The sequence below is a fragment of the Diabrotica virgifera genome, chromosome 3 (assembly GCF_917563875.1).
Source record: "Diabrotica virgifera virgifera chromosome 3, PGI_DIABVI_V3a".
NCBI lineage: Eukaryota > Metazoa > Arthropoda > Insecta > Coleoptera > Chrysomelidae > Diabrotica > Diabrotica virgifera.
This window is the reverse complement of record NC_065445.1, coordinates 89,815,376-89,836,322: the sequence shown is the minus strand read 5'-3', so window position 1 is coordinate 89,836,322 and position 20,947 is coordinate 89,815,376. Positions and strand designations below refer to the sequence as shown.

General features: G+C 31.5%; 1 protein-coding gene across 1 annotated transcript in view; it reads right to left on the bottom strand.

The window, feature by feature from the left end:
• LOC114328163 (protein germ cell-less) overlaps positions 1-17,787 on the bottom strand; it is a 56,830-nt gene extending 39,043 nt beyond the window's left edge. The window contains exons 1-4 of the mRNA XM_050645287.1: positions 17,200-17,787; positions 12,327-12,547; positions 10,865-11,016; positions 2,029-2,332 (exon numbers count right to left, since the gene is read on the bottom strand). Coding sequence (XP_050501244.1) covers positions 2,029-2,332; positions 10,865-11,016; positions 12,327-12,547; positions 17,200-17,336 — 814 coding nt within the window. The 5' untranslated portion in view covers positions 17,337-17,787. The remainder of the gene's footprint in view (positions 1-2,028; positions 2,333-10,864; positions 11,017-12,326; positions 12,548-17,199) is intronic.
• Positions 17,788-20,947: the final 3,160 nt, after the last annotated feature.

The following is a 20,947-nucleotide window of genomic DNA, read 5'->3' as shown; positions in this document are numbered from 1 at the left end:
TGCATATGGAAAATCAAACAAAGATGGAATAATTTTCACTCTATAGCACGGTTGGGCGGTTTAAGAGGGCAGAAGATCCCCACAGATCAACAAGATGAAATATTAGTAGATTATTTGAGAGAATCTCCTTTTGCCACAGCTGGATATTATTTAATTTTTTAATAATTGATGGATTCGACCGTTACTTGATGGAAGTTCATTTTATCTAACAATAAAACACTGAAAACTGTAAATTTTGTGGAAGTATAGAAAACAAACGTTTTCAGTGTTTTATTGTTAGATTTAATTAAGTGGACTGATAAATTGTGCAGCTGTAAGGAAACCTTTTTTAACTGAGGATCACAAGAGGGGACGAGTTGCATTTTGTAATGAACTTATAAACCGTGAAGAGAACTTTTGTTGTAGGATTGCATATTCCAATTAAAAACTATTTCAGTCACATAGCAGTGGTCGAGTAAGGTATGATAAACAATATCCGCATCATTTAAGAACTAGTGGAGGATTCTCGGTCAAGGTATGGGGATGGATAAGTGCGGAAGGCCCGTGCGTTTGTTATCATATAGAAGAAAAATTAACAGGATTACATTACCAGCATTTATTGAGAACGCAATGTTGCCATCAGTGATAAAGATTCCCCAACAACGACGCCATCTTCCAACATTGCTCAGTGCATATAAGTAAAATTGTTCGAGAATGACTGAAAGAAACTCATGTTAATGTACTTCTGTGGCTTTCCCGGAGTGCAGACGACTTTAAACCCGTCAAAAATGTGTGGGCAGAGTTAACAGAAACTACATGAAAGAAACCTTAGGCCACGGAAGAGAATTGAATTATGGGAAGCAAATGAGCAGTCTTGGGAAGAGCTTGTTGACTATAACATGAGGAGATTGGTGCTATCTATGAACAGAAGACTGAAAAGTTATATTGACAATAGGGCTTTCACCAAAATATTAATTATTGTTTATTATTTATCATTGTTTATAATTTTTTAATATAAAATAGATTTAAAATAAAATGGATATTTTAAAACCAGACTTCCTCATTTTAATACAAAAAAATAATCTTTCAATCCGTCCATAATCCATTTTATACAAAAAACTTTTTTCTATACTTTCCATTTTGTTAAATTTTGTAAAATATATATTTATATTATTTTTATTTTTTAATTTTAATCAACCTATCCTAGGTACACCACTGGTAACGTCACTTTGACGTAAAAGGTGCGTTTAAACGAGGTAAAAATTTAAAAAATCGGCTCCTACAGTCCGTCTAATTTACTTACCGTTGCACGTCATTATTTACGTTAGAGATCTAAGTTGACATTGTTGACCAATTACAAAAAATTCTTGAATTCATTTTAAATCAAATACATCACACAATTTTTGCGGAAGTTTATTATACAGCAAAACAAATTAATATTCAATGTAAATAAATAAAAACTTTAGAAATAGAAAACAAAAATTAAGTTATAATCTTACGTTAAAGTACATAATAAAAACAGTAAATATAATGAAACAAATACTTATAGTAAAGAATATAAACAAATATTAAGTGTCATCACCGCAACTGTCAAATAAATGTTACCAATTTATGCCAAAATATCACCTTCGTTCGATTATAGTTACAGTGTATTCCGAACAAGTGTGCTTCATAAAAACGCTTTATAATCCATTTATACAAATTAAATGAAACATATTATTGTGTATTTCTTTAAGTTAACATTAATAGAAATCTTTAAATATTATTTCTACGCGTATATAATAAAATATGCCTAGTGGCTGTAACGCCAGTGTACTCGGCAAAGTGATTCTAAAAAAGAACACACCTACCGCCTAAATATTTCGTGTTGGTATCATGTGGCGTCTCGGGCTATGACGCGGATGACGTGCAACGGTAAGTAAATTAGATTGAGTATAGATATGTAAGTCTGTAAACTATTCAATGATTGTAACTGTACAATGCGAATGCTGTAATGGAGTTCGAAAAATGATGCCTACCGAAATTATACAAAAATATCTATGAACTTACCTGTTAATGAACAAAAGTACTCGTTAATAGTATTAATTGACGGTTCGTCCGATTCTGGGAAGATCTGGTAGTACATCCAGTATTTCAACATCACATAAATGGAATATTCCGTCTGAATAACGAAGAGATCTGGGTGTGCTATAAGCTTTGCCATCAGCGAGATTGGAAGGGTTTTTAATTCAGAGAGTGGTCGACTTGAATGTAAGTAATATGTCATGAGATTCACTAGAAACCATTTAAAGCAGACATCTTGTAGCTTCTTATCACCATATTGACACGCAGCGGTGTAGTAACTTAAAGCAGTCTAAAATAGAAACGGAAAAAATTTATGGTCAGAATTACAAAATTAGCGAGAGATAGGCATTATGCTACTAGCATTATGTTTCCACCTATTAGACAGAGATCAAAATCATATTTCCTCCTAGTCTCTCGATTGAGACCAGAATGTTTCCGATCAAAGGGCCTAGCCGGGTAAGATGATGAAAACTGTCCCCAACTCGATTCGAATTCCATATAGGTCACCGTTTAGCATATATAGTGAAACTAACTTTCTGAAATATTTAGCCCCCTATTTAGTTTTATGTTTTATCTCAGCCGCATCAAGAACTAGCGAAAAACTTTAAAAAAAGTTGTAAACTTTATAAAGTTCTGTACGAATTTTTTTTTTAAATTTTGGCGGGAAATTTAAATTTTAGAACGATTTTAAAATTTTAAATGAGTATAAAAAAATAACTAAGACATTCGTTTTCACGAAAAAAATATAGAACGTGTATTTTTGCATAATGTTTCACCATGAATTTTTTCAAATTTTTAAAATTGTTGAAACCCACCTTTAAAAATAAAAACCGCATTTTTCGGTTTTTTTTTCGTTTTTTGATACAATTTTATACATATTTTTCAAAAAAGGTAACACCGTCACTAGAATAGGTAAACTGAAAAATAATTGGGGTTCGCTTAATAAAAATTTTTTGTAATTCCATCCATTTTCAAGATACAGGGCGTTGAAGAAAAAAAATTTTACACATTTTTTACGATTTTGCCGAAACCACTGGCAACATTGTAATAAAATTTGGTGAGTTTTAAGAGGTAGTTGTTGTGCATTTTTTGACATATAATTAAGAATTTTATATTTATCACTGGCGCGCATAGGGGTAATGGTCTGAACTTTTTAAAGAAAAAAGATAGTACGCCACTGACATATTTCAAATTAACAATCGTTTTTGAATTCCTCGTTCAATTTGTGACAAAAAATCTATCTTCCTATTTTTTCATACGACGCGCCATTTTTATTCAAAAAATAAAACATCTTAACCCTTACAAAGTATTCGAACTTCTAGTAGTTTCTACATCTACATACATAATTCGTACATCCATTATAAAAACTAATTCGAATACTTTGGAAGCGTTAATATATTTTCTTTTTTTGCAGCAAAACGGCGCATAGTATGAAAAAATGAGAAGATAGTTTTTTTATCGCAAATTGAACGAGAATTTTTGAATGATTGTTAATTTGAAATATATCATTGGCGTATTATCTTTTTTTCTTTGAAAAGTTCAGACCATTACCCCTATGCGCGCCACTTTATAAAGTTTACAACTTTTTTATTTAAAGTTTTTCGCTAGTTCTCGACGCGGCTGAGTTAAAAAAAAAGAATGTGTGTGTACTTTGTACGCACGTAAGAAGATATTCTTCTATTATATAATAGAATATAATATAATAGAATATAATAGAATATAATAGGTAATTTAAACGAAGTAAATATACTTAAAAGGTTATTTGTACTTATTTTATTTAAAAATCAAACTAACTTTCTTATCTACCACTTTCAAAAAAGAAGGAATATCTTCAAAAATTATATAATAATATACTTACAATCATAAAATCTATAAAAAAAAATAAAAAAAATAATAACTTGCTTGGGGCTTGAACCCACTTCACGTCTACCGCGCCGTACGAAAGTTGACGCCATTTCAAACTGCACCAAACTCTCGTATACGTCATGTGGGAATATACACAAACTAAACGTTTACACCATAAATTTATATGAATTTATAGCCCAATAAATGACCGTTTTGGAGTGTAATTTCCAGGGGCAACTCCGAATTGCATGAAAATTTGGATTTAGGTTCTACTTACCCTCCACTTCAAAGTTGAATTTGTGTCGTTGGTTGCTTTTACTTGGGGGGTGACATTTACCCCTTCTCGGGGGGTGAAAAACGCGTGTTTAAAATAAGGCCGGAAATGGATAAATTGATTTATTTTAAGCACCTTTTGTTCTATAAAGTTTTTTACGTAAGTCAATACTTTTCGAGTTATTCGACAAAAAAACTACGTTTTCAGACGGTTTTTCCCAAATACCTCAAAAAGTAAATATTTTATCGAAAAAAATATTTTTAACAAAAGTGTAGCCTATAAAAAAACGAAAAAAATGGTGTACTAGTAAAGTCTATAAATTGAGTAGAAGCAAAGTTGTAGCTCATGAAAAATACGTTCTTATTCGTCTAATTCCAAATCAAATAATTCAACGCGAAATCACCGAAGAAAGAAGAGTTTTTCGGGAAAACCTTATTAACATTTTTAAAGTATCGAAAAAAAGCTTATTATTTGTTTTTTTACAAAAGTTTACAGCATCAAAATAAACGAGTTACACTGAAAAAAAAAGTTAGCCCCTTTTTTTGGTAAAAAAAATCGTGAAAATCTCCCTCTATTTAGCACCCTAAATGAAATTAATCGTTTGGCTTTACCATATATTTTAACTGTATGTGTATTGTTTATATGATCTGTAAGTTTGATTGGTTTGAAGTGCTTATTTTTGAAAACATTTGGTTTTATAATAAAAAAAATTTTTCTAAAAATTTTTGAAAAATTTCATTTTTTCCAAATAACTTAAAAAGTATTAGTGATAAGAAAAATCTTAAAGAGTAAAAAAATGTAGGTTTTGCTATTATAAATATGCTAGTTTCATTTTGTTTCTCCGTAAAGCAAAAATTGGTTAAGATATGGCTGTTCAAAATTTGCATACACTCGTGATTAGTGACCCATTCAAGCTTTCTCATTTATAACCCTTTCAAAAATAAACACTTTAAACCGGTGAGACTGACAGATCAAATAAAAAATAGATAGGTAAGTAAATTGTTTGTAAAGCGGTAGCGATTAATTTCATTTGGGGAGCTAAACACGGCGCGATTTTCATGATTTTTTACCAAAAAAAGAGAGGGCCAACTTTATTTTGAGCGTAACTCGCTTATTTTTAATGCTAAAACTTTTGTTAACAATTAAAACAAAGCTTTTTATAAACACTTTAAAAAAGTATAAATGGGTTTTTCCCGAAAAGTGCTTAATTTTTCGGTGATTTCACCTTGAACTATTCGATTTGGAATTAGACGAATAAGAACGTATTTTTCATGAGCTACAACTTTGTTTTTGTTTGATTGATAGACTTTACTGATACACCATTTTTTTGAGTTTTTTATAAGCTTCACTTTTGCTAAGGATATTTTTTTCGAAATAAATATTTACTTTTTGAGTTATTTGCGAAAAACCGTCTGAAAACGTAGTTTTTTGTCGAAAAATCAACATTTTCAATGGCAAATAACTCGAAAAGTATTGACTTACGTAAAAAACTCTATAGAATAAAAGTTGCTTAAAATCAGTCAATTTATCCATTTCCGGTCTGATCTTGAACGCATGTTTTTTCACCCCCGAGAAGGGGTGACTGTCACCCCCCAAGTAAAAGCAACCAACGGCACAATTTCAACTTTGAAGTGGAGGGTAAGTAAAACCTATATCCAAATTTTCATGCAATTCGGAATTGCCTCTGAAAATTACACGGTATCGCCGAATTTCCCGTTCATTTACTGGGCTATTAATAAAATTATTAGTTTGATTTTTGTCGAAATAAAATACAACAAAATATAGAGTAAGAAAACGATATATGAGATGAAGATTTGTAGAAAGTTTGTTCGTAATCAGATTATGTAAATTAAATCATTGCCTACTAATAGGTAACTACATTATTTTGTTTACATTTTCCAAATAGATAGGTATTGAAACTATTAGGTATTTCCAACTGAAACATTTAGAATTACGTACCTGCGGCTTTTCAAAACTATTTAAAAAGTCACTATAATTATAAATTTGATTTTATTTCTGTCCACACATCAATAAAAACTAATATTATATAATATTTTTGTTTACCGATAACCTCCATATTGAATAATTATTGACAGATCATTTCAAAATTTCAACACCCAATCAAAGCCCGTATAACAACTAATACCATACTGTCGGTGTGCGCATGCGCGCGAATCAATCAAATTTTACCCTCAATCGATTCGCCGCTAAAGAAGAATATCTTCAAAAATAAAAACATAAAAACCCTAATTAGGCTCTAGGTGGGTCACATGACCACCTAGGGGGCTAAAAATTTCCGAAAGTGAGTTTCACTATATATGCTAAACGGTGACCTATATGGAATTCGAATCGAGTTGGGGGCAGTTTTCATCATCTTACCCGGCTAGGCCCTTTAAAACTGTTTAAAGTAACATCCTAAGTTGCCAGGTGATCGTTTTATATGATAATTTTAACGTTGTCCGTAATGTACCTTAGTACTTATAGCCCGATTAAAGAACAATCTGACCCAAAAAAAATAAAAGAAGGATGCAAATTTGGGAATAGTAGTTGAAATTGTCTATTATTATACAGGGTGTCTGCGTAACTTGGAACCATATGGGAAACTTTTTTAATATCAATTTTACGAAAAAAAGTCATTATTTATAAAGTGCTCTGCATAGTCTAAAACCTAAGATTCAATCATCAGATATCAAATTTTGTCAACAGTATACGAGGTATGTCAAAAAATATGAATTTCGCTCAAGAGCAAACTACCTTTATATTTCAAAATATCAAAAAATTTTATTATGAAAAGTTATTTGAAATTAAAAACCATATTCAAATATGCAATAACAACCTTCTACTTGAAAAAAAAAAAATTCTGAAATTTTCCTAAATTACCGATTCCGAACATCATTTTTATTTATTAGACATGTAATAACTCTTATTAATAATTTTAGGAGAAAAAGTTATTCTTCATAAAAATCTGTGCATGGTCTAAACCTCAAGATGCAAGTATCAGTTATCCAGGTTTGTTAATTTTATACGAGGTGTGTCAAATAATATTAATTAAGAAAGAATTTCTAAATGCTTTCTAAATTCATATTATTTGACACACCTCGTATCAAATTAACAAACTTGGATAACTGATGGTTGCATCTTGAGGTTTAGACCATGCACAGATTTTTATGAAAAATAACTTTTTTTCCTAAAATTATTAATAAAAGAGTTATTACATGTCTAATAAATAAAAATGATGTTCGGAATCGGTAATTTAGGAAAATTTTGAGAAATTTTTTTTTCAAGTAGAAGGCTGTTATTGCATATTTGAATATGGTTTTTAATTACAAATAACTTTTCATATTAAAATTTTTTGATATTTTGAAATATAAAGGTAGTTTGCTCTTGAGCGAAATTCATATTTTTTGACATACCTCGTATACTGTTGACAAAATTTGATATCTGATGATTGCATCTTAGGTTTTAGACTATGCGGAGCAATTTATAAAGAATGACTTTTTTTCGTAAAATTGATATTAAAAAAGTTTCCCATATGGTTCCAAGTTACGCAGACATCCTGTATATTGGTGGCGTTCTGCGCGATATATGGACTCTAAACTCAATGCAAGAAAAACAATGTTTATGGTTATTAGTAAACAGGCAACCGTAAATAATAATAACTATAACGTAACAATCGGTAATGACTCAATTGAACGAGTAAGTAATCTTGTATATCTGGATACTCATATTAATGAAAGCTGGAACCCTAGTACAGAAATAAAAAGTAGAATTGCCAAAGCAAGAACAAATTCTATGAAATTTAAGAAAATCCTGTGCATGATCTAAATTTGGAACTTCGCATAAGAATGGTTTGATGTTATACTATATTTCCAGTACTACTTTACGGGGTGGAAGTGTGGAAGCATGGACCCTGACAGAATCGCTTTTAAAAAACCTAGAAGCATTTGAGATTCAGGTCTACCGCCGTATTCTGAAGATCAGTTGGGTAGAAAGAGTCACAAACGAAACGGTTTTGCAACGTTTGAATAAAAGTTGCGAAGTAGTGAACACGGTTAAAAGGCGCAAATTGGAATACTTTGGTCATATAATGCGTCACCCAGATAAAATATGACATACTTCACCTTGTCATGCAAGGTAAAATAATGGGAAAAAGAAGTGTGGGCCGCCGTACAACTTCTTGGCTTAAAAACCTACACCAATGGTTTGGGAAAACTAGCACTGAACTATTTCGTGCGGCTGTAAATATGGCAATGATTGTTAATATGCTGGGCAACACGAGAGCCACGATCGACAAGCGGTCTCGGCACCTTAAGAAGATGATATAAGAAAAAGGTTACAATTCTACATCCCTTCCAATTTATAGAAATGGAGGGGAATACCCTCTTCTCGAGGGTGAAAAATATACATTCAAAATAACTCCGGAATTGGATAAAATTACTAATTCTAAGCAAGTTTTGTTCTGTAGAGTTTTTCACTAAGTCAATACTTTTCGAGTTATTTGCGAGTGAATGTGTTCATTTTTAACAAAGAAAAACATGTTTTTGGACGGGTTTTTGGCAAATAATTCAAAAAGTATTTTGTCGAAAAAAATATATAAAAAAGTGAAAAAAATGGTGTATGCATTAAGTGTGTAGACCCAGTAGAGGCAGAGTTGTAGCTAATGAAAAGTAGGTTCTTCTTCAGATTCCAGATCAAATATTTCAACGTGAAATAACCAAAAAACGGAGCACTTTTCGGGGAAAACTCTATAACTTTTTTAAAAAAGGTTTATTTTTATTCTTTGAAAAAACTTCTATCATTAAAAGTAAGTGAGTTACGCTCAAAATATTGTTAGTCCTTTTTATTTTTTGGAAAAAAGAATCGCGAAAATCACCTTTTAATTAGCATCCAAATAAAATGAATAGTTACCGTTTCACAAGTTACTTTACTTATGTATTGGTTATAATGATCTATAACTTTCATTAGTTCAAAGTGCTTATTTTTGAAAAAATTTGGTTTTAAAATATTTTTTTTATTTTGAAAAAAAAAATCCATTTTTTTTTCAAAATAACTTAAAAATTATTAGTAATACCGAAAATCTTAAAGAGTAATAAAATGTACGTTTTGTTTTCCTGAATATTTTGGATTTCTTGTTTTTCTGTTAGACAAAAATTGGTTATGCTATGGATGTTCAAAAATTTGCATACACTCGTGATTAGAGACTCGTTCAAGCCATTTTAACTAAAGCCTTTTCAAAAATAAGTACTTTGAACCGATGAAACTTACGGATAATATAAAGAATATAAGCAAAGTAACTTGTGAAGCGATAACAATTAATTTTATTTGGGCTGCTAATTAGTGTTGTTTAAAGTATCAACACAGTGGATATCTTACTGGGAAATTAGAAAATAAGTAAAACGCCATGTGCTCTTTTGTAGAGTTCAATATTAACCATGCTTTATTATACATAACCTCACATAATTCTTATACATGGCATATGACACAAGTCATCTTCATAGAACATTACTTTTGAACTAAATATTACCAACAATTAGGGGGTGATTTTCGTGATTATTTTTACCAAAAAATAAAAAGGACCAACAATATTTTGAGCGTAACTCACTTAATTTTAATGTTAGAAGTTTTTTAAAAAACAAAAATTAACCTTTTTAAAAAAGTTATAGAGTTTTCCCGAAAAGTGCTGCGTTTTTTGGTTATTTCACGTTGAAATATTCGATTTGGAACTCGACGAAAAAGAACCTACTTTTCATTAGCTACAACTCTGCTTCTACTGGGTCTACAGACTTCACGCATACACCATTTTTTCCTATTTTTTATAAAACATATTTTTGCAAAGAATATTTTTTTCGATAAAATACTAATTTTTTGAGTTATTTGCGAAAAACCGTCCAAAAACATGTTTTTCTTTGTTAAAAATGAACATATTCACTCGCAAATAACTCAAAAAGTATTGACTTAATGAAAAAACTGCATGGAACAAAAGTTGCTTAGAATTAGTAATTTTATCCAATTCCAGACTTATTTTGAATGTATATTTTTCACCCCAGAGAAGAGGGTATTTCCCTCCATTTTGTAAAATGGAGGGGATGTAGAATTGTAAACTTTGTCTTATAAATATAATAATAGACAATTTTCCCCAAATCTCCAAATATCCCCAAATTTTCATCCTTCCTTTATTTTTTTTTGAGGTTTTCGTAAAGTTTTGTACACCTTCTACACCAATACACCTTCTACATAAACTTAGCTTTAACAGTTGCCAAAGTCTTATACCACTATGTCAAAATTGCTCCGAATTTGTAGCTCTCAAGACCTCCAAATGATGCAAAAACTCGATAAGGAATGAAAGAAACTTCAACGTTATCAGGATATTCCAATGGTATTCAAAAACCTGGATGAATTCTCTTTTAAAGTAAATCAAATAAAACATGTTGATGGTAATCTTATATTTGCTAATCTGTATTGTCTATTTATCTGTTTATTTACCTCATTCAAATGCAACTTGTGAAAGACAATTTCCAAAAGTATATTTAATAAGGAAGAAGTGAAGGAACAGCTTCGTAACAGACACTTTACCTATATGGCATTATGCATTCATTCCAATCAGTTTATCTTTAAAAGGGTTGTGTCAATTTTACACCGTCAAATTGCTTGGTTCAATTAACTTAAATACATTTGTCTATGTGACTGAAAAGGAACACTTACCTTTGGATTAATTGTTTCCAACATAACTTCAGTACATTTTTCAATTAAACCATCCAATTGAAGCATTGTAGCGGTTGCCAATATAGGTACAATTTCTAATGGGTTCAGAATTATATCACAGTTGTATAGGGAACCCAGTACTACCTTCATGGCTAAAATACAATTAAAATATTTAAAATATATGTCAGAAGATTATACCAAATATAATAGGAAAAGTAACAAGACTTTTTAATTGAAAGTAATTTAACGGAATTTAACGGAAGTAAACCAAAACAAAACAGATGAAAGAATTTTGAAAGGCAAGAAAACCTCCAAGTAAGAAAACAAAAATAGAAAACAAGAATTTAAACACCAATACTTAGCAAAAACATTAAAATAGACTTCTGAAATTCAAAAAGGTTCAAAAAGATTCAAAAAATTCATACTAGGTTCTAATAATGTAACAAGGGAATGAAAAAGAAAAATGAAAACAAATAATGAAATTGAAGAAAAATCAATGGAGGAAATCATGATCAGCAACATATAGTCTTCCAGTTTAGAATCGTTTGGAAACATACTGAAATTAATACTTAATAAGTAGGTACTGAGATTAGAAACATACATACAGATATGAGAAGGATAACTTCCTTGGCACCACTATGGTCAAGGTGAATAGGAGAATTTAGAAGAAGATGGCTGGAGAAGAAAAAGAAGACATAAGAAGAATGAATATTAAGTACTGCAAAGGCAGGAAGAAATGGAGAAGCAGCAAAATTTAAGGAAATGTTATGTTAAGCTCTGGCCACAGTGAAAAGGTTAATAAAGCAATGAAAATTAAAATCAACAGCACAATAATACTAATAATAATAAGTAGATTTAACGTCGAACTATTGGTTGACATCAGGAAAGATGTTCCCTGAAACGGAGGGTTCATTACTGGCCATTCAGGATCAGGTTATACCAACCAAAAATTACCTGAAATATGTCATCAAAGACCCTCAGGTCCAAAACGACAAATGCCGATATGGATGTCAAACCCAAGAAACCATCCAACCCAACATCTTACAGGGGGCTGCCAGGCATTTGCTGCAACTGAATACAAGGAACGGCATGATGCAGTGGGAAAAATCCTTCATCAAAAGGTAGCTATCAAGCTAGGAATTCTCCAAACGGTCCATCTTCCATATTATCAATACGTCCCTGAGAGTATGCTTGAGGATGGCAACTACAAGCTATACTGGGACCGCACTGTGCTCACCGACCAAACAGTGGCACATAATAGACCATATCTTGTACTAGTTAATAAATTAACAAGACAAACAACACTAATTGATGTGGCGATACCTAACAACAATAATCTACGTAGTAAATTTACTGAAAAGATCGCCTTTTGATACCGTAGGTATCTGGGATGAGTCAATTTTCCCCTTAGAGGGAATGTGAGCCATATGGCTAAATCTGGAAGTAGTTTTAAAACACTTACAATCTACGGTAATTGAAGGATCTACAATGTCTATAGTGACATATTTTTGATTTGTTTCTAACCAAGACCCTCCAAACATGCTAGCAAAATAGGGACTTTGGTAAAGGTATACTTTATGTAGGTGGAATTCTTCTCCTAATGCACATAGTGTCACATCTGAACTCTGTCCTTCTAAAAACAATGCCTGGTAGATATACTGTGCGGTGCTCTCTAACTTCTTTCTAAAAGGTATTAAATCAACATTAAAAATTAAATTAAATTATTTAGCAGAAGGGATGATTACTTAAGGAGCTAGGCGCAAAATCTTGGTCCAATGCTATTTAAATGCATTCATTTTTATTCGAATCCTGAGAAAACTAATAAATATTTTTGAAAAATTTAAATGCAAAATAAAAGATTACATTATTACCAAGGACCGAAAGTCCCTTAGAATAAATAAAGAGATTCTTTTGAATAAAATATTTGAAATTAAAAATCACATTAAATTTGCTCTTTTTTTCACCCCTGAGCTTATTAAAATAAACATTATAGAAGTTTTCAGGGACTTTCAGCCGTTGGTAGGTAATAATGTAATATTTTATTCTGCATTTAATTTTTCAAAAATATTTATTAATTTTCTCAGGATTCGAAAAAAAAATTAAAGCCTTTAAATAGCATTGGAACAAGATTTTGCGCCTACACTCTTAGGATTTTCTAATTTAAGAGCACACAGTAGCGATCAACAGGTACCAACAAACGCGGTCCAAGATTGCGAAAGTTCTGCGAACTTTCAAAAGTGAGGCAACAGTGCGTCGGTAATTCGACACTGACAGTGACTTTTATACTATCAAAAACAATAATTTTTATACACATAGGCGCGAAATGTTGCCAAGTCAGTGACGTTCGATTTCTTGTTATAATAAAATCGATTTTTAGTAGTTCCAATGTGACACAAAATCTAGGCATGGGATAAAAAAGTTTATTTGAAGAAAGTGTATTTTTTTGTCTTTCTTAATGGCGGTACAGGCTCCTTTTTTCAATATTTTATTTAGTTATAGAGTAATTTCCACATACTAACATATTTCTGAAATTGGGCTCTGTACCGCCATTCTTTATTATATTACGAATATGTGTGCCAAATATCTCGACAAAATATTCAAAATTAGAGCCGCAATCTTGGAACGCGTTTGTTGCTACCTGTTGATCGCTACTGTTTGCTCTTAAGAAATTAATGTAAATAAGTCTTCTCTCAATGTTATAGTAACTATTTGAATAATACTGAGAATGGGTTTCTATCAAATCCTCGACATTTTTGGAAATATGTATTGTCAAAAATGACTTATTTGAAATGTAACATATAAGTACTTAAATTGTAAAAATTATTGTAAAAATGGATAAAAACATTCAAAAAGTAATGATAATTCTCTTAGAAAACGAAGTCCCGCCAGAAGAGTCCCATAGGAAATGTTTTACCATACTTTCCTAAATTTTATGAGATATTTTCGTAGGTCCGATAAACAACATCTAAAAGTAACTGAATTAGTAAGAAGAGGAGCCCAAATTTGGAGACCAATGAATGAAAAAGACTTTATTTATTTGATTCCTTTTTGTAAATTTTAAAATTAATTAGTGTTTAATACAATCAAAATTCAACTCTCACGCACAAGTTGTATGTACAACTTCAGTGAGAAACTGAGTTTATTTTGTTATGTACAATTTATTTGCTACGAATAAACTCCATATTTATTTATTATTATTATTTATGTAAATAACAAGAAAAAGTTTCAATCTGCTATCTAGTATGTTCTATGGTGATAGTACAGGTGATAATAGTTAACTGTTTGGTAATTTTTTCTCAACTACATATTCTAATTCTAAAACTAATTAGATCCCAATTTTTAACATCAGCAGAGTGTCAATGTGAATATCAGATGTCAATGTGTATAATTGAGTAAATTATTCATTAATTTAATTAATAGGATTATTTTTTTACTATCTATGTATTTAGTGACTACAATAATTTATATACTCTAGTAAAACCTCTGTTAACCAAAACCTTTTTAACTGAAACACTGTTTAAGTGAAACGGATGATAATTTCAATAATTTCGTCAATAAAAGTAAATTTGTTATGGCAAAACGGAAACAATTAGATATTAATTTTCCTTAATAATGTTAACACTTATATTAAAAAAAACATTACAAAATCCCCTCAAATTATTTTTTAATACCAACTTTGACCAAGAATACTATGTACACTTGTGATCATAAAAAGCGGTTCACTCGATGAATTATTCAAGTTAGATTTCTCGAATTTTCTAAACCTGTTGTCCGATTTGAATGATTTTTTTAGTATGTTATAGCCTTATTCTTTAACAATATCGCCATGATAATATTGTTGCTAGACAGGTAAACTGTCATTGTATACCGGGTGTAACAATCATACTGTGTTTATTCCTCAAAGTTCGAAACACCCCGTGGAATGTTTTAGCATAGATAAAATATTGAAATTAAAACTCGATTGTAGCCTTAGGCTTTCTTAACATTTTCTTTTTTGATTTATTTGTTTATGTTGGATAATAAAAAAGTTAGGCCCCTTAACAACTAACCATGTTCTTCATCAATACAGGGTGTTTCTAAATAAGTCCGACAAACTTTAAGGGGCAATTCTGCATGAAAAAATAATGGCCGTTTACTTTATAAATGTATGACCGCAAATTTTTCGGTTTAGAGATACGGGATGTTGAATTTTTTCTTACAAACTGACGATTTATTTATTGCTCTAAAACTGGTTGAGATATGCAAATCAAATTTGGTAGATGTTAAGAAGTAGTTATGGCGCATTTTTTGACATACAATTAAGAATTTTATATTCACCATTGGCGTGCATACGGGATGTATCTAAAATTTTTATACCCGTATGCACGCCAATGGTGAATATAGAATTATTAATTGTATGTCAAAAAATCCACAATAACTGCCTCATAAAACCTACCAAATTTCATTTGCATATCTCTATTGGTTTTAGAGCAATAAATTAATCATCAGTTTGTAAAAAAAATTTCAACATCCTGTATCTCGGAAACGAAGCATTTGCGGATATATGTTTATAAAGCAAACTGTCATTATTTTTTCATACAGAATTACCCCTTAAAGTTTGTCGCAATTATTTAGAAACACCCTGTATTGACGAAGAACATGGCTAGTTATTAACGTGCTTAACTTTTTTATTATCCAACATAAACAAATAAATCAAAAAATAAAATGATAAGAGAGCCTAAGGCTACAATTGAGTTTTAATTTCAATATTTTATCTATGCTAAAACATTCCACAGTGTGTTCCGAACTTTTAGGAATAAACACAGTATGAGTGTTACACCCGGTATACAATGACAATTTACCGGTCTAGCAACAATATTATTACAGCGATATTGCTAAAGAATAAGGCTATAATATACTAAAAAAATCACTCAAATCAGACAACAGGTTTAGAAAATTAGAGACATCTAACTTGAATAACTCATCGAGTAACCCGCTTTTTATGATCGCGAGTGTAGTTTGATACAAGAAGAATACAAAAACAATGTTATTTTTAACCGAAATTCTTGTTATCCGAAACGGCCTCCGCTCCCAATTATTTAGGTTAACGGAGGTTTTACTGTATACAATAAAAACTAACAATCAATAAAAGAGAAAAAGCTGTAAAATTGATTTGAATAATATACTGTTACTATGGAACGAGTAGATATAGGAAAAGTCAAACAATAAGGAATGCACACAATTTTCCCTTTGTTGCTATATATTATGCTTTGTACAGGTTGACGTTATACTTTTGTAAAAATGGTATGTATATCCGTAAACCGTAAATAAATAAATATTGAATATATTCTTTACTGATTAGACAATACAGTAGAACTCCGCAAATCCGAACTAATTGGGGGAACAGCCTGTTCGGATTCCGAAAAGTTCGGATTATCCTAAAGTTAGCCTAAGAAGCTAACGAAGATGATTTTTAAAAGATTTGGACTACCACCGATCCCTTTATGAAACTTTATCCGCAGGTTTATGCCTCCAATATTCTAAAGCTGAAAAATATTTAGATCACTGAAATATTAAATCGCTAACACCAGTAGTTTTGTTTCGTCAGGGGACATGGGAATTCGGCCATGTAAATGATTCATTTAATTTGTAATCTGGATATTGATTACACTATGTTTCTCATGTTTCTTATCTTTTTCAATGTTTTCATTCATAGTATACCATGGGAAATGTGTATTATGCACATTCCTTTATTGATTGTGTTTAGTCTAACTCGACGCTTTTATTCACCCATTAGTGTTGCAGTGTTTTAATACTGTAGCTAGCATCTTACATAATTATTTTCTCACATAATAAACATGTTTTTAAATTTTTATTTTGAATTTTTAAAATTTTTTTTCACTTTCCGTTGGTTCGGATTTGCCGAAAGTTCGGATTTGCGGGGTTCTACTGTAGTTACATTAGATATTAATAGCTGAACAAAAGAATTATCTAAGTATATAGGTACACATTTTTTTAGAATTTCTGGTAATACGAAGAACCCACTCTCCCAAAGTTTTTTCATCAAATACTGTTTTTTTTTCATATTCATAATTATATTTCATATTTACAATTCGGTATATTTATAACTGAACTGTTTATCCAGAAATATTCTGTTTCACTGTAATATAAATCCACATCAATAATTATATTCAAGGTTTTTCTTTACTTGTGCAGAACATGCTCTCTATAAATAAATAATTATGAATGAAATATATAAATACTAAAATTACCATGACCTAAATATTTACATAAAACCGAAAAACACACTAAGTACATTCAACACAAACTGGCAGATGATTATTAAAATTTCTTACCTTTTAGGGGTATGTAAAGCAATATCAATAACTTTATTTATTTCCTCATCTTCTGAATCACATAGTTTCCTCTTTCTTCCTGTTACATATCCTGTAACATTGCTTACAAATTTATGTGTTGAAAAGTTCAAACCCATTTTATGTAAGTTTCTATATAGGGTAACTATCACACCTTTTTATTCCTTTTTTGGAAAGATGCAAAATGCAAAGTGTAAAAATTTTAGTTTGATATAAAATGAATAACACTTGTCAGGATATTTTGATTTGTAATAATTTTATGATCCATTGTTAAAATACATACTGTAAATGTACCTACTAATGGAAATTTTTCTTATACACCAAGATTTACAAACACAAAAGTTTATTTACAAAATAATCCAAATTTGGAAGTATGTGGGTGATTTATTTGTTTAGAAAGTTTTGTTTGATATGTCACTTGAAGCAAACCTATTTATTGCGGTTGTAGTGACCAGGTAATGTTTTCAATTTAAATATTTATCTCTTCAAATTTTGATGCCACTGCAAAGAACGTTATTCACAAATTTATGTATCAAAAACAGCTGTCCTTTAAAAATAGGTTATGTCTTATGTCATCTCCAAAAATAATATTATGACCTATTGAAAAAAGGTGAGGACATATATCATTCAATGTAATAAAAAAAGACAAGATATATATTTGATTACATATAGGTAGAAAGAGAAAGTGTCTGGTGAGAATCAGGTAAAGTTGAGTGGGAGTGAGAGGGGATAATCAGATTCATTCTGGCTATTCTTCCGATATCAGTTAAATATATTTACAACAAAGTCCTACTCTACTCACATTCTGAGTACTGTACTGACTGAGTACTCAGACTGAGGAATCAAAATTCGTTGGATTTTTACCTAGATAAATTAACGAGTTGTGGAATGCATAGGTATTGTAAATTATTCCCCCATGTCTATTCAATTACATTTATCATTCTTCCATTCCGTTCAATGACGAGTTCTGATGTCCACTCCACCGCAAAATCCATTTTTTTGGAGCTGTCTGCAAAAATTTGCCACCGTTAGCTTATTTTTCTATATTTGGCCTTGAAACTTTTTTTGAATATTGAATTATACTGACTATGTTTAATAATTAATTAATTTAATTTAAAAATAAAATAATTCTACCATAGTTTCAAAAAAATATTCGCAAAAATGTGCTTGAATTGTTGATTTCAAATCGTATATCTATTTTTCAAACGCAGTTCATTTTTGAAGTTATACTTCTTTAGGCGCGATTCATCATCATTCTCTTTGCCTTATCCCTATGCGGGGTCGACTTCACTAATTGCATTTCTCCACACAACTCTATCTTGGGTCATAGCAATGTTAATCTCCTTTACCAACATGTCCTGCCTTATCGTCTTCCCTTAGGTCTTCTTTGGTTTTCCTCTCCTACTCCTTCCAGGAATCTGCACTTCGGCTATTCTTCGTATTGGGTGATTAACGTCTCGACGTTGAACATGACCAAACCATCTTAACCTATGCTCTCTCATTTTGGCATCAATTGGTGCCACACCTAGACTTCCCCTATATACTCATTTTTAATTTTATCCTTCTTTGTCACTCCACTCATCCATCTAAGCATTCTCATTTCCGCATTCGTTGTTCCTCTTTCTTTTTCACTGCCCAACATTCAGTTCCGTGCATCATAGCCGGTCTTATGGCTGTTTTATAGAATTTTCCCTTCAGCTTCATTGGAATTTTTCTGTCACACAACACACCACTCGATTCTTTCCACTTCATCGATCCAGCCCTAATTCTACTGCATGCATCTCCATCTATTTCTCCATTACTCTGTAATACCAATCCTAGGTACTTAAAACTATTGCTTTTCACAATCATTTCACCATCCAAAGATACCATTTTATTTGTAGTAACTCCATCTTTAAATGAACATTCCAAATACTCTGTTTTTGTCCTACTAAGTTTTAAACCTTTTTCCTCCAGAGCTTGTCTCCACTGTTCCAGTTTTTGTTCTAAGTCTCTTTCACTATTTCCTATTAACACTACATCCTCAGCATACATTAGGCACCATGGAATACTACCCTGTAGTTTCGCTGTTATCTGGTCCAAAACTAATGAGAATAAATAAGGACTAAGCACCGAGCGTTGGTGCAATCCTACTTTCACCTGATCAGTCTCTCCCACACCTGTCCTAACACTAGTCGTTACTCCCTCATACATATCTCTCACAATCTTTAAATATTCGCCAGGGACTCCTTTCTTATTGAGTGCCCACCACAGAATCTCTCGAGGAACTCTATCATATGCTTTTATGAATACCATATGAGCGTTGGTCTCTTTATTCCTGTATTTTTCCATCAGTTGCCTTACAATGAAAATTGCATCTGTTGTTGATCTGCCCTGCATAAAGCCAAATTGATTATCGGATATTTCGGTTTCTTTACGTATCCGTCTATCAATTACTCTCTCCCATATTTTCATGGTGTGGCTAAGTAGTTTTATAGCCCTGTAGGGTTGTCATACATGTTGTATGTCTCCCTTGTTTTTATAGGCAGGTACTAATATACTGCTTCTCCATTCGTCTGGCATTTGTCCAACTTCCATAATTCTATTAAATAGACCTGCTAGCCAACTTATTCCTGTCTCTCCCAATGCTCTCCATACTTCCCCAGGAATATCATCTAGTCCGACTGCTTTCCCTTTCTTTATTTTTTGAAGCGCTTGAGCCACTTCCTCGTTTGTTATTCTGGTAACCATTGCTGTTACTGTCTCCGTTAACTCCATAGGCTGTCTGTCAAATTCTTCATTTAATAAACTGTCAAAATACTTTCTCCATCTCTTTTTGACATTCTTTTCGTGAATTAGTATTTTATTATTTTCATCTCGGATACATCTAATCTGATTAAAATCTCTTGCTTTATTTGCTCTCTGTTTGGCTATTTTATATATCTTTGCTTCGCCTTCCCTGGTATCAAGTTGATCGTATAGGTTTGAATACGCTTCTGCTTTAGCTTTTGCTACTGCTACTTTCGCTTCCTTTTTGGCGACCATATAGTTTTGAAGATCTATGTCCGATCTGGTTTCTTGCCACTTTTTATATAATTTTCCCTTCTCTTTTATTTTTCCTTGTACTTCATTTGACCACCACCAAGTCTCTTTATCCTCAAAATTTTTTTCCTGACGTTTTCTTAAGTATTTCGATAGCCGTCTCTCTAATAATATTGGCCATTTTCTTCAAATTGTGTTAGGGCTTCCTTTCATGTTCCAACATATTTTTTCTACTATTCTTTCCCTGAATAGACCTTCCTTCTCATCTTTTAGCATCCACCACTGGATTTTTTGTGGTCCTCTCCGATATTTTTGTTTAGTTTCGCTTTTTTACTTCGATGTCCAGAACAAGCAGCTTGTTGTTGGTTTACTGTGTCACTAATTATTACCTTGCAGTCCTTGCATTCACGTATGTCTTCTTTCCTTATCATGAAGTAGTCTATTTGGGATTGATGTTGTCCACTTTTGTAGGTAATAAGTTGAGTTTCTCTCTTTTTAAAGAATGTGTTAACAATCGCCATATCCAATGCTGTTGCTAATTCTAGCATGTCATCTCCAGCTTCATTTCTAGTTCCAAAGCCTAATCCCCCATGTATTGTTTCATATCCTGTCTTGGCTTGGCCCGCCACATGTGCATTGAAATCACCTCCTATTATAACTTTTTCCTCTGCTGGAATATCACTCAGTACGTCTCCTAATTGGTCATAGA